The 13,540-nt window shown below is 38.2% G+C and overlaps 1 protein-coding gene across 6 annotated transcripts in view; it reads left to right on the forward strand.

Moving 5' to 3' along the window:
- Positions 1-3,339: 3,339 nt before the first annotated feature.
- Positions 3,340-13,540, forward strand: part of LOC106940117 (actin-binding LIM protein 3-like) — a 44,816-nt gene continuing 34,615 nt past the window's right edge. Inside the window, exons 1-3 of one of the 6 annotated variants that reach the window (XM_015022763.1) lie at positions 3,342-3,493; positions 3,579-3,792; positions 6,338-6,505. In XM_015022763.1, the coding sequence (XP_014878249.1) occupies positions 3,774-3,792; positions 6,338-6,505 (187 nt within the window). In that variant the 5' untranslated portion in view covers positions 3,342-3,493; positions 3,579-3,773. Of the gene's footprint in view, positions 3,793-6,337; positions 6,506-11,712; positions 11,876-13,540 lie in introns of those variants that run through there. The other 5 variants (XM_015022774.1, XM_015022769.1, XM_015022786.1 and 2 more) reach the window with 5 other exon arrangements.

The raw sequence follows: 13,540 nt of genomic DNA on the forward strand, positions 1-13,540 counted from the left end.
AATTAAATGCCTGCAGATTGTTTAGTCAAACTGAAAGGGCAAATTTGTTTTCTCAGTAAATTGCATGTTAACAGCTTCCTTCCTGCTTTAATTAAAAGGTTAAAAGTATTTATTTAAGTTGTACTGATTTATATTGCGATCTTGAGATGGCTACAAAAAGAATAACCATAAGTCCTTGTGTTTGGGGGCACATTGCTGTTTTGTTTACGATCGGGTGGTGGGCCTCGTTTCCTTTACTGTGTCCTTTGCAAGAGGATGTGGCTACTTTCTGCTCAGGCAAAACACCTTTTGTGTTTGTAGTATCTATTGTGTTACTCTGAACATCTTTCAGCTGTTCTAACATATCAACATTTTTCACTTTGTGCCGGAAAAATGGTTTAAGTGCGTCACAGTAGTCTTTTTCTCTTTCTTCAACCAGTTTATTTTATCTTTCTCAAACCACAGTTTTGTGTTTAAATGTAGAAACTAAATGCCGGTATTGCTTGTTTAACTTACCCCTTGTTTGGTTTGTCTGAAGCAAAACATTGCTTAATCTTTCCCAAGACATAACCAAATTGCCCCTGCAGAACATTTTGCTCTGCAAAAAGAACAAACGTCCTGAAAACAGACTGAAGTTGGATGTCATCTGGGAGAAAAGCCACTTATCTAAAACATATATACAGTGATCAGACAAGCCATTGAACACTGCTCCTTATCCTGAATTTACCATAATCTTGAAACATGATGGTAGCAGCATCATGCTTAGATGATTCTTCTATTTAGTCTGGATTGGGTTAATCTCCAAATGGGAAGATAGATGGAGCTACATACAGGGCAACTGTAGAAGAAAACCTCTTAGAGTCTGTAAAAGCCTTGAGATTGGAGCAAAAACGAATGCACACCACACTTTTAAGTTTTTGCCTTGTAAATTTTTTTTAAACTATTCATCCTGTGTCTTCCACCTACCTACCTTGTGTTTGGTGGATATATCCACCAACGTTTGTAGTTGTAAATGTAAAACAGCGTCAATAAGTATATGTAGTATATTTAAAATCCCTATTATTGCCCAGTGTGGCTGGCAGGCAGTTCCTCTAAACTGAGTTATTTGGGTTTCTGTTTTTTAAACAGGTAGACATACTTGACAATAGCCTATTAATCATAAATGAAGTGACACTGTCTCTGTGTTACATTGTTTTTCTGACCCCAGATGGGCCTTACCTTGCATGCTATCGTCAGGACTCATAGTTTTGACTCTGCACTTCTCTGTTTCTATCTGAGGCAAAATAGGCCACAGAGATAAGAGATGGATTCAGTCCTGCTGCAGCTGATGTTTGCAGAAAAAGCAGCTCAGATCTGACACACAACAGTGAGGGCAGAGTTCAAAACTCTGCTGCTTGATGCAGCTTCATTCTTCCAGCTTATATTGGCAGATTTGTTTTTCTTCTCCTGTGGAGGAAGAATTTATACGTTTAATTTTGTTCCACAGAAACGTCGGCAGCAGGCGTTGGGAAGTATCACCGGTTGGTTTGCCAGTGTTTGCAGGAAGTGTCCTGCACATTGTTTCTCAATTACAGGGAAGTGAGCCAGCATGGACTAGAAGTTGACTCTATAAACATTGTTTTGTTGTTAGAGGCTTTTGCATGCAAAGGAAGAACAACCGTGCTGAATGTCCATCCTATGAATTACAGAGTTTCCCAAACATAAATTGATAATTGAAAGAGCATGTGAGTTTACACTTGTCTGAAAAACATTTCAACAAACTACAGTTTTAAATAAAACACAAACCACCGTCAGACCTTTTCATGGAAACAGAAAACAAGTTAAATTTACGTTTTCCTACAGGGAACATTAACTTTACTATGGAGACACTGTGGTACCTCATTGAAAGTTTTGGACTTCTGGTTTTTAGACATATACTACCCTCTGTTGATGTTCCTATGTACTTGTAGATGGTGCCCTGTCTCCCGGTCTGATTTGTCTGAAATGTCCTGCTGTTTGTTTTATTTTATCCAATCATCTGCAACTTAATTCAAAAACCAGATTGAGATGTCTGTAAATCTGTCTTTGCAGTTTCAACTACTAATGCTAACAATCAGTCACCTCATCTTGTTGGTGCTGCAGAACATGTAAAACAACCTGAATATGTGTAATTTTCTTTCCAGACATGTCTTGATGTACAGCTTTTATGTCCCATGATTAGTAACACTTTGATGACTGACTCACAGGTTATGTTTCAAACTACAAACTTGATAAAGTCAAGATATATTTTATTTTTTAAGAATAAACAGCAGATGACCGATGGTCTCTTTAATTTAAGTCCATCCTTTTCATTCTAACTACAGAGATATCCTGAGCTATCGCTGTAGTTATGCTGCTATTGGCTCAGTCTACTGGAGGAAAAACTCACCACTTTTCCACACTAATTTCTTCTTTCATTACTCTCTAATTTGCATTATTTTATTTTATTTAATCTGTTAACTTTATATTTTCTCTGGGTTTTTTTTCTGTCCTTTGCATTCTGTTTAGCTGTGATATCTTCTTTGAGATATCACAGCTAAAATGAACATATAAAGTACTCCTACATCAGTCCTACTGTTTTTTTTTTGTTGTTTTTTTTTGTCTGTGCTCAGTTTTCTCAAACCCCCAGTCGGTCAACGCAGATGGCAGAGTTCTGCTGGATGTTTATTTCTGTTAAAGAGGAGTTTTTCCTCTCCACTGTCGCTTCATGCATTGGTATGAGGGACTGCTGTAAAGTCAGTGACATAATGGCAAACAACTAAACTTAAAATGTGTGTTTGGACTGTGTGAAGAAGTCAGAGTACCTGGAAATAATCCCACACTTGCATGGGGAGAAAATACAAACTCCATACAAAAAATAAAAAAAATAAAAAAAATGCACACACAGGACCTTCTTGGTGCGAGGACAACACATATTCTGGAGGAACATGTTGGATTCAATCCAGTTTTCTCGTGGGTCCCCAAATATGTAATTTCATTCAAGAAGAGCAAAATGGTTCTTCACTGGTGCCTATTCGCTTTAAAGTCAGAATTCGGAGGGGAAAAAAGTCAGAATTTTGGGATTAAATGAGGATTTCTTTTTTTCAGAAGCCATAATCCTCTTCCATGGACATTATTATAAGATTTATACAAATTAACCCTTGTGTGTGCGAGGACTGAGGCAAACGTAGAGGACTGTGGCAAACGTTACGAGTTTTACGTGTGTGGGGTCGGTTGGACCCCAGACACAAGGGTTAAAATAAAATAATCGCACAGAGTTGACTTGGTTCGCTTGGTTGCAGTGTGTTTTTCTGACGCGGTACGGCGCTCTAGCACCGTGTGGACAGAGGATCTTCGCTGACCGGGCGCTCTGACAACTCCCGAGCCTTGAAGCGAGTCACCATCCAGCACTGAGCCTGGATGCGGGAGCGCACGCTCGGCCACGCATGCGGTGGTACAGGCAAGCTGATCGGTCAGAGCGGGATGGACATCTCGGCTCAACCGAGAGCTGCTGGAGGTTGTCCTTTTTGAGAGGCGCAGGAGCTGAGGGCGTGATGAGGAGCGAACCGTCAGTTTTCATTTAATTTGCTGTCTTTACGCAGGGTGGAGAGGTGCGCTCTGCCGCCAGTAATCCGCTTGGCGGGGAGGAGCAGGGGAAAGCTCTCTCCAGGCTGAAGCAGAGTGAGAGGGGAGGGACAGCAGGTTAAGTCGGATACGGACCAACAGAGTTAAACAGCGTGTGGTCATATGGACCGACTGCAGTTGGCAGGCAGGCTGCTGGGATTCCACTTGGCACGATGAGCGGACCAACAAAAGGTGAGCGATGTGTAATATTCTCATAACAGAAATATTTTTCTCAGGCTAATGTTGAAATATGCATTTTATGCCATGTAGCGGTTAGAAACAGCTTTAACATTTGTGTGGAGTTTTGACAGATCACAAATATTGACTGAACTGTATATTAAAGATCAGAAATGATTTGGCCCAATTAGCTGAGTAGAGTTTAATTTTATTAATCCTCAGTGTTGTGGTGGAAGTTACTATCAAAGTCCAGAATGTTTGATAGCAGAATTAGATTCGACTGACTACTCCTCAGATGATTGGTTGTCCTCCTCCACAAATACTGTTGAAATTGCTTAAAAAAAGAGAGAAAATCTTTTGACACAATTATTAACCTTCAGGCTCATAAGAGAAGCAACAAAGAAGCTCATTGTATCGCTGCAGAAGCTGCAGTGACTCAGACTGAACAATCTGTTGACCGAATAACTGAGTTGCTCCCTCCACAAGTCTGGCTTTAATGGAAGCATCATGCTGCGGGGAGGCTTTTCAACAGAAAGAGAGAGAAACTGGTCAGGTTTGATGGGAAGATCGATAAAGAGCAGCAGTTACCCACATTAGAATGGTTTGAAAACTTAGGATCTGGTGAGGATTCAGTGGTTGAAATTCAAAACGACTTTGTTGATCCCAAAGGGAAATTAAATGTTTTTATAACGCATATTAATTAGGGTTCTTCAAGCAGCAACTTCGTTTGGAAAGCAGAGGAACCCAAACTGGAGGCCATCAAATCTGCTGAAAACATTGGAGTTATGTCCCATCTGACTGCTCTGGCTCACATTACGATAGAGCTTATTGGCTTTTATTCCAGGCTTTGCAGTCATGAGGTCAAAGGTCAGAGTCGTGCTGTCAAAAGATTCACAATTAACAGCCTTGTGTGACACAGAAGCATCTGTACAGAAAGCAACAGTGATTTGACTGCATCCGTACAATTCTGCCTTATTTCCAGCATCGCAACACAGTGAATCACCTCCGCTGTAGATTTATCAGTTCCAGAAACTAGAACAACATTTAAAGCTACTAATAATAAACGTATAAAAATACCACATTCCTTTTGCAGCCGATCACAGGTGGCTCAGATCTTTCTCTGTCTGTTGTTCCAACTCTCATGCTACCATCTGGCTGCACAACCAAAGCCAGCGTCTGTGATACACACCCACAGCCTCACACATTCTGGAGGAAACATTTTTGTCCTACTTTTACCTTTTTTTCTTCCTCATCCTGTAAACATGCACACACCCACAGCTTGTGCTCTGTGTACCCCTTTCCTGCTGTCATCAGCTTAACCTGCCTGCATGTTGTGTTTACTGCGATTGCATAATGCAGCAGCATTAAGTGTAATGGAATTGAATGGAGCTTAATTTCTGTCTCGGAGTGTTGCACAGTGATTCATGCACTACTACAAGTGTGCATCTTGAACTTTCTGTGATACTGCAGTCATATGCTTTAAGATGTTTCACTGAGATTTTCCAATAGGCCAACACAAAAGTGGAAGTTTTGAAACACTGTTAAAAATAACAATCAGCAAACTAAACTTTTTGGGCAAAACAATATGTGGCAGCAAAAATATCACTGCACATCTTCCTAATAAACCAACATTTTGAGACACAGATATCATGCTTTGGGGATGCGTCTGTTCAGGAGGGAAATAATCTGGAGTAAAACATGTTAGTCTGCAAAAGAATTGGGGCAGAGATTCACCTCCCAGAAGGACAGCAACCCCAAACCTACAACCAGGAAGTTTAAATCAAATCATAGTCAAGTGCAAGAATGACCCAGTCAAAGCCCAGACCTAAATCCAACTGACAATGTTGATTCAGAAGGACTGAACAAAATTGCAAGTTCATTTGTTAAACATTTGGAAATTGTCTGTCTGTTTCCCTGTGCTGTACAATTCTGCCTTATTTTACAATTCATCACATAGAATCAATTTGCTGCTTCCTCTTTAATTTGCTGTTACTTTACCTGGCAGAGACAGACATAACCTCTTATGTTGGCTTTAATTCTGACATAAAGAACTGACACTTTTCACCCCTTAATTTCTCTCAGTCAGGCTGCTACGTGGTGATTAAAGCTTGTAAGTCTTGCTGATCTCCTGTTTACAGTAACAGACTTTTCGGTTGATACCGTTAGTTAAGAAGCCGACTTCTAAGCTGTCTGTGCAAACCTGCAGCCAGCCATGCACTGGATTATTTCATGACTGCTCGTCATCCTGCAGATTTTGTTTTCTCCGTCATTTTGATGGCAGGTTTGTTAAGCCTGCTGAGCTCCATACAATGCTTTTTAATTTTCATTTTATTCTTTGAATGACTCTGTTCCTTGCAGTTTAATCTTGGAAGATGAACCAAATGAGCTATTTCCTAATTTATTAGCTACAGGTTTTGTAATCAAACAACTACACCCTCTACATGTCTTTATTGCACTTTGAGTTGTTTGAGATCAGTTAAACAAAGAAGAAAGGAGTAGCATGAAAATTACGATAAGTTGCATGTTTTTACTCCTTCCCTCTTCTCCTATCTCCCTCCAGTTAAGTTCCAGTCAGGCCTCTATGGAGGAAACCACAGCAGTAGCAGCTCTACTCTCTCCAGCAGAGCAAATTCACCAATCACGTGTGAGCGTTGTCGGGAGGCTTGCTGTGGAGAAGTGGTGCGTGTGAAAAACATGCACTTCCATGTTCACTGCTTCACCTGCCAAGGTAAAAAATCCTGATCTTCTGTACATATGTTGCTTCTCTGTCACTGACTGAAAGGTTTCATACTTGCTTACTTTCTCTGTTGGACTGGTTCATGGCTTTCCATTTGTAAAATCACACCCCAACTCAGTTTGCATGATTAAATATTAAATTATTGCCAGTACTCAGACAAGAAGGAACCACCATAATTAGATCCATATTAGTGTCTGTGCTCAATAAAATACAGAGCATATCTAACTACAACTATGCCAGAGTTGAAACTTGGCATTCAAAACAGCATGAAATGTAATACATTGAAAAGAAGCATCACAAGCAATAAAACGTATGGGCTGAGGTTTCTGGAGGACATTCCAGTAAAGTCCAATAGCCTGAAAAACATTTTATCTTTGACATTTTTATTGATATCTAGAAAAGTTTTTTTGTAGAACTGAATGCAACAATAATTTTATGAAACTAAGAATTCAAGTTATTCACAGCAGAAAAAAGGTTGCACAAATCAAACCTGTGCCCCCAGAACCTTTGGAGGCACAGTAGAGGATGATTCAGTCCAGATTTGATCAGTCGTGGTGCTGTCCCCTGAGGAAATGATGCTCTGGGTGCTGAGCCATATCAAAGAGCCTCTGATTGCATTCCAAAGCACTTCTTCTGAGAAACCCATCACCTCAACCATTACAGGCTGTTGATGCACAGGAAGCCAATTAAATAAGAGCACAGGGACAGAAGCTGCCTCAGGAATCACCAAGCTTTTTGTTTATGATTACAGTTTTTCTCTTTTACTGCAACATGTAGTAAAAGAAGCAAAATAAAAGGCAATCTTTGAAGATAATCTGTTAGATTCTTCAAAAGACTTCAGACTGCAGTGGAGATTCACCACTACACCAGATTCACAGGTTTTAGGCTCAGATCTTGTGGGACAATTAATTAAAACTGATGCTCACAGAGTGTTTTCATTTAATCTACCAATTGAACTATCTTTCAAACTAGAATGTGCAAAAGTTTCAATCTATTGTTACCACAAGAGTCATAAGTATACAAAATATTAACTCAGTGAGGTAAAATACACGAGTACAATATACACAATTTTTGTTTCAAAACCCATGTATCATTTTATTTACTCTGTACAATTATGTTCTTCATTTTCTGTGTCTATTGTATGAAATCCAAGTAAAATATAATAAAGCTTGTTATAACATGGCAAAATGTGAAAAAATTCAAGGGTTATGAAATCTTTTGATGTCATTAATTCTTTATTTTCATTGCACTTCCCTCCAATAAAATCGCTTATTGCCAGTTACTGTAAAGGTTCCCGAAAAGCTCCTGTGACATATTATGAGTATAATTTACCAATAATGTCATAATAAAAATGTAATACAGATCAATAACCTCCACAAAAAATACAATTTGTGAGCATAATTGTATTTTTTATGTTTGTTTTTCCTTGGTTAAGCTAAACAGATGGGGCCAAATACAGTAAAAGAGGCCTGGAGTCAGCAGCCAGCTTTGCAGTTCAGTCAGCAGGTTTTCACCCTGTAGTCAGACTCCAACCAGCTAACCTTCCTTCTAAAGGCTGGGACCTTCGCAGTCCCAAAGCGTGCTGCAAGACAACACAGCTTTCTCCATTTGATCTGCAGCGAACATCGCCTCACTGCTCTCGGTTACAAAGCACCAAAGAAGGGGGGAGTTTCTATTTTTACATAAAACACCAGATTTCTTCTCAAGCAGCGCTGCTCACTGGGGTTTTAAAAAATAATCAGAGCTGAATATGATTCCTTTGGTTGCTTGTTTGGAGTAGGAATGGAGTTGTCTAATTGAGTGTTTGCTCATTGGATGCTTTGTTCCTTGTGATAGGAAACAGAGCAGGTTTATTGAGCAAAGTGGCCTTCTTTTGATATCAAAGTGTTTATCTTTATGGACACTTGATCTTGTTGATGACAACAGGCTAGTGGAGTTGGCTGAGTGGGAGTCAGATGATGAAATGGACAAGAATGAAATTGTCAATAAACAGACGTCTCTGTTTTTGTTCCTTATTATATTTTCCTCTACTTTGTCTCTTTTTTGTGTCTCACATTTTCAGCTTTTGCTTTGGATTTCAGTTACAATGCTCTTTGTTTTCTTTTTCTGTAAACAGCATGATTATATTTTACACTATTTTGCCAACAAAGAGGGAGGAAATGGTGTTAAAGTGGAATTTTAGGGGATTTATTTATCTGTTAATTTTGTGACTGAACTGTTTATTGGACAAATCCTGAAACAGGCTCAAAACGTCCTGACAGCTGCTGACACCTCACTGATTGTATTTCTTTGCTCCACAGATTTTCTGTCAGATTTAAGTGCTCTATAAATAAAGCTGATATGCTACAATATGGTAAATTAAAAACGGATGGCTTAGTATTTTTAGGTGGGGTTTTGTGAAGCTGTAATTAGTAGTCAGTATCCTACCTGCAAAAAACAGCTATCTGAATACTAATGGAAAACACCAGATCAACTGCGCTTCATGGTTGGAACGGGGTTTGGATCCCAGTTTGGGATCTTTCTGCATGTAGTTTGCATGTTGCCTGCATAGCTTCTCTCTGGGGACTCGTTTCCACCCACCGTTCAAAAACATCACTTTAGGTTTATTGTTACCTCTAGTTGTAAAGGGCTGTACTGTATATTCAGTGAAATCTAAACAGCACCTCTTTTTCCACATTTGATAAACTAAAAATGTTAATTTGACTCTGAAGATTACTTCATTTGTTTAGGCTTCTTCTTTCATTCATTCATCTAGACAATGTAAATTGACTGGAGGGCATAAAAGTATTCTCCTCTGCGTTGATGTTAAAGGAAGAGAGAGTGACAGGAAGGCAGATGTGTGTTAGATGAACAGATCAATAACCTCATTGATACCTCCCTTGGGTCCTTCTGTCTGATCCCTTTACTTTGCTGTCTGCTTCTCTTTCACATCACATTTGATGCCCTTTTACCATCCTGATCACTTTAATCTCTCCCCTGACTCCCATCCTCCTTTTCTTATCTTTTATGTTCCACTTGTACCTCATCCTTATGTCTGCAATAATCCTGTCTTCTTATGTGGGAATACAGATAACTACTCAGATTTCTACTGTGTATGGAGTTGTTTTATAGTGCAAAGTATGAGAAGCTGGAACCCCGCCCCAGTGTTTGAGCTGCAAATCCCCTGCATTATAAGGAAAAGATAAATCAAATGCTTATTTTTTTTTAAGTTTGTCCAAAATATAACCAATTTTCAGCACAAAATTACCTTTTTATATTAATGTTTTCTAACCCATATGGACAAACGAGACTCCAAGAGTAAACTGTAAAGCATCAACTGTTTGAGTCAGCCCTGTTTTGCACAGTGGTTCAGTGTTTGTGTGCAGTTTTACTTTTATCTTGATAATTAATTAGATAAAATTAGAGAGACTAAACATTTATTATCAGTAATTTAGGAATTCTTAAGTTTGCCAGACAGATTTTCTGCCACATTTCGTTCATTCATGACTCAAATTATGTGGGTGAGGTCACCAAAAGCATGGAAATATTTTTTAGTTTTGATATAGGGTTTCATAAATCACATTAGCATTATCCTATGACCATTTTTGCAGCCACATTTGCAACAGGTTTTGCTAGAAAATGTCCAGTCTGTTTTGTTTTGAATTTTTTTTAAAATGACTCCATTGACTCTTCCTTCTGTAAGAGCTGATTTTCTTTTATAGCCTCAGCCAATTTGTTCTGGCGATAAACCAATGAAATTGATTTACTGTCTTCAAAATCAGTTTTGTATTGACCTAACCGAGGCACTTAAGTCAAATAAGCTAATCTTTACTGGTAACATATACCAAAGTATTCAGATATTTTGCTGTTTTTGGTAAGTGAAGTGAAAACATAAGTGAGAAAATGGATGGGAGGACGTTGTGAAAACATTTTTAATTAAAGGGAAGTCAGGAAAACATACAGAAAGATTCTTAGACTGTTGGGTCTACTGATATAGAGAGTTAGTTGAATTTAGTAATCCGGAATAGTAACACTTCTGAGGCTGGTTCACAGTTCAGGTGATATTTAGTTTTGGAGGATCAGTCAATCCGAGTTGTCAGAATTTTTCATTAACAAATGGATTTTAGTGGGTGAGGGCCAGTCTGGACAAGAAAACCAAATATACCAGAGATCCCTCCAGAGAGGCCAAGTCTGAACAGCTCTCCCTTTTTCCCCCACTTTCCTGCACATTTTAATCATTTTCCGCTTAGACAATGATGTGTGAAAGCTTTGAGCTGGATGAGAAATGATGATGTGGATTTAGCCTCAATTCTCAAGTGAGCATTGACAGCAGTAGGAGGAAACAGACCTTTTAGTATACTTAGTAGACTTGTTTACATCAGGTTTAATAAAAATAAATCATCACGCATTATGTTTGAAATCCACTGAAGCTGGAACTGTTGACTTTCTTGCATATCATGCGTGTCTTGTGGTGAGACAGCATATGAATTGTTTTGCGCACAAGAGCATGAAACATTGTTTTAGTAGCTAGTGCGTCTTCAGAGAGCTTTAGTCCCAAGCAAGCAAATAAAGGTCAGACTGGCATTTCAAAGTTGTGTGGAAGCAGTTGTTCTATGTTTGGGATGTTGTCCTAGTTTTTATTGCCTGTTAAAAACATTTGATATGAAAGTATGTTGCATATAAAGATCAATAAGTTTATTTTAGATTAAATTGCACAACTAAATATTTAGTAAACCATAAGGCTAAAATTACAAAACGTTTCATACAAGTGACTCATATTTTTAAATATAAATAAGTTCACATAGAATTATATTTTTGATAGTAATTTAAGTTAATTAATAGACTTCTAACTCTTTTTGAAGTCATCCTAATGTGACTCCCTGGTGAGTGTCCCAGAACTTCTTGGAAATAGCCACAATAGAGCTGTATTTTGACAATTAAAAAAATAAAAAAATAGAAAACTAACGATAGTGAAAGACATGAATGTACAATGCATAGTTTTACAGGGTTTCTTTTTTTTTTTTTAATGTGCCTTAAAACATATATTTATGGTAACGTAACCCATATAAAATGAGGGTGCCTCTTTAAGAAAACAGAGATTAGGAAAGCCGGATAGTCTGCCTAACTAATCAGAGCTTTTATATTCCAGTGTGTTTGGCCAATCAGAATGCAGACTGTCGCTGTAAGCCCCGCCTTTCTTCTCCGTGTCTGCAGCATTGTTGTGTGTAGTTGAGAACTGACATGAGGAAGATACTGCTGATCTGTGCAGTGTGACCGTCTGTGTAGTTTCAGATGGAAAATGTACTGGATACAAACTTGTGACAAAGTTTTTCAAATAGTTTTGCCGTTTATCAGCCGACTTCTGAGATGGAAGAAGCTAAAGTGAGTAGACAGACCGGAGTTTCAGTTTTTCTGCCGATTTTAAAGAGCACTTCTAAAAGCAACATCGCTAGCCTCGTTAGCTTTTATTTACTACGGGTTCCCTGAAAGATCGTCCCGTATTCCTTTCAGCTGAAGGCTTTACTATAAAAATATAGTAAATGGTTATTTTATTCACGGTGAAATGTCATATTACTGTGGTAAAAAACAAACCAAACAAACAAAAAACATGCATTGTTATGTAATCTAGCGGTCCTCGTGTTCGGAGTCACCATGAGATCGGTGAGCGTATTCTAGGTTTTTATTCTGTTAAACACATTGTTGATGAATAATAATTTGAATTATTTAGTTTTTCAAATATAAACTTTTACTGAATTTGGGTAAAATTTAATGTTTAATGTTAATGTTTATCAAAAAGTGAATCGATAACACAGTTAAATACTTGAATAATTTAACAAATCAATGTGAAATATGATGTCTACAAAAACCTAATGGATTCTAGGTAGAACTGCTTCATAGAAAATGTATGAATATATTTTTTGGTATGCTTAATTGGTCTTGAGGTGGATTCCTGCTGTGTTTGATGGTGGATTGGAACTGAATTTGATACAGATTAGATCTCAGGTTAACAGGGTGCACCCCAAAGATTTAAAACTGAAAGCTAGCACTTGGCTATACGGAAGAGGATTAGGGCCACTGAAAAATAAAAGTCAGAATTCTGACTTTAATCTCAGAATTCTGAAATTAAAGTAATTAATTCTGAGACTTTTGAATGACTGACACTTAGTAAAACACAATCAGGATGATGTGGCTTTTCATTCAGGATTAGTGGAATAAGACACCTCGGCTGTGCAATCTCAATGTGTAAACACAGTTAAACTTAGCATCATATCCTACCTAGCTGTGTGAAATTGCAGTTAATGGTTAAGTTTTAGGAGTAATGATCCTTCAGAAAATGGGGGATGTGCCGTAACCTGGAATAAAGAGCCATTGTGTTTCTCAACTTTTATTAAGTTTAATTTTATTTAAATGTCTTCTATTGTCGCTCTTTTGTTATTTATTAGTATTTATATTCCCATTCTGTACGCAGTCTTATTGATTTTTATGCCTTAATCATCTGAACTATAATATGATGTTAAGGCTTTGTTCTAATAAAGTTGCCTTACTGCAAAACTATACAAATTCAGATACATTGTCTACTGTTATTAAAGTCTTTTTGGATTTTCACATATATCAGCTTATGAAGCCATTAAATGTTTTTATTAGGGTTGTGAAACTGTTTCTATTTAATATATATTCCATAATAGTTTTGGCCCCAGGCCTGACTGGAGCTACATCGAACCCACTCGGCTTTACTGTGCAGTGTTTCTCCTGCAGTCTCACCCTCCGTCTCAGCCTCTTAACACTCCGGCTTGGATCGGCTCAGATCCATTCACTCCACTGGGTTTAGAGCACATTAGCTTAATTACAGAATGGACACTCCATTCACTGCCAGACATCTTGATCCGTTGGCTGCCTTTCAGATGTCTAACCTATAGTTTAATTCAGGTCGTATCATCGTCCCACTGTTTATACTGATGCATAGGCCTTAATTTCCTGTTCCTGCATGCTGCTGATTATGTTACTCTGACAGATAAATGGTGTGCTGACTTCTGCAGAGCTCAAGGG

The sequence above is a fragment of the Poecilia latipinna genome, unplaced genomic scaffold, assembly GCF_001443285.1.
Source record: "Poecilia latipinna isolate Pla-1442-1.1 unplaced genomic scaffold, P_latipinna-1.0 Scaffold87, whole genome shotgun sequence".
NCBI classification, from domain to species: Eukaryota; Metazoa; Chordata; class Actinopteri; order Cyprinodontiformes; family Poeciliidae; genus Poecilia; species Poecilia latipinna.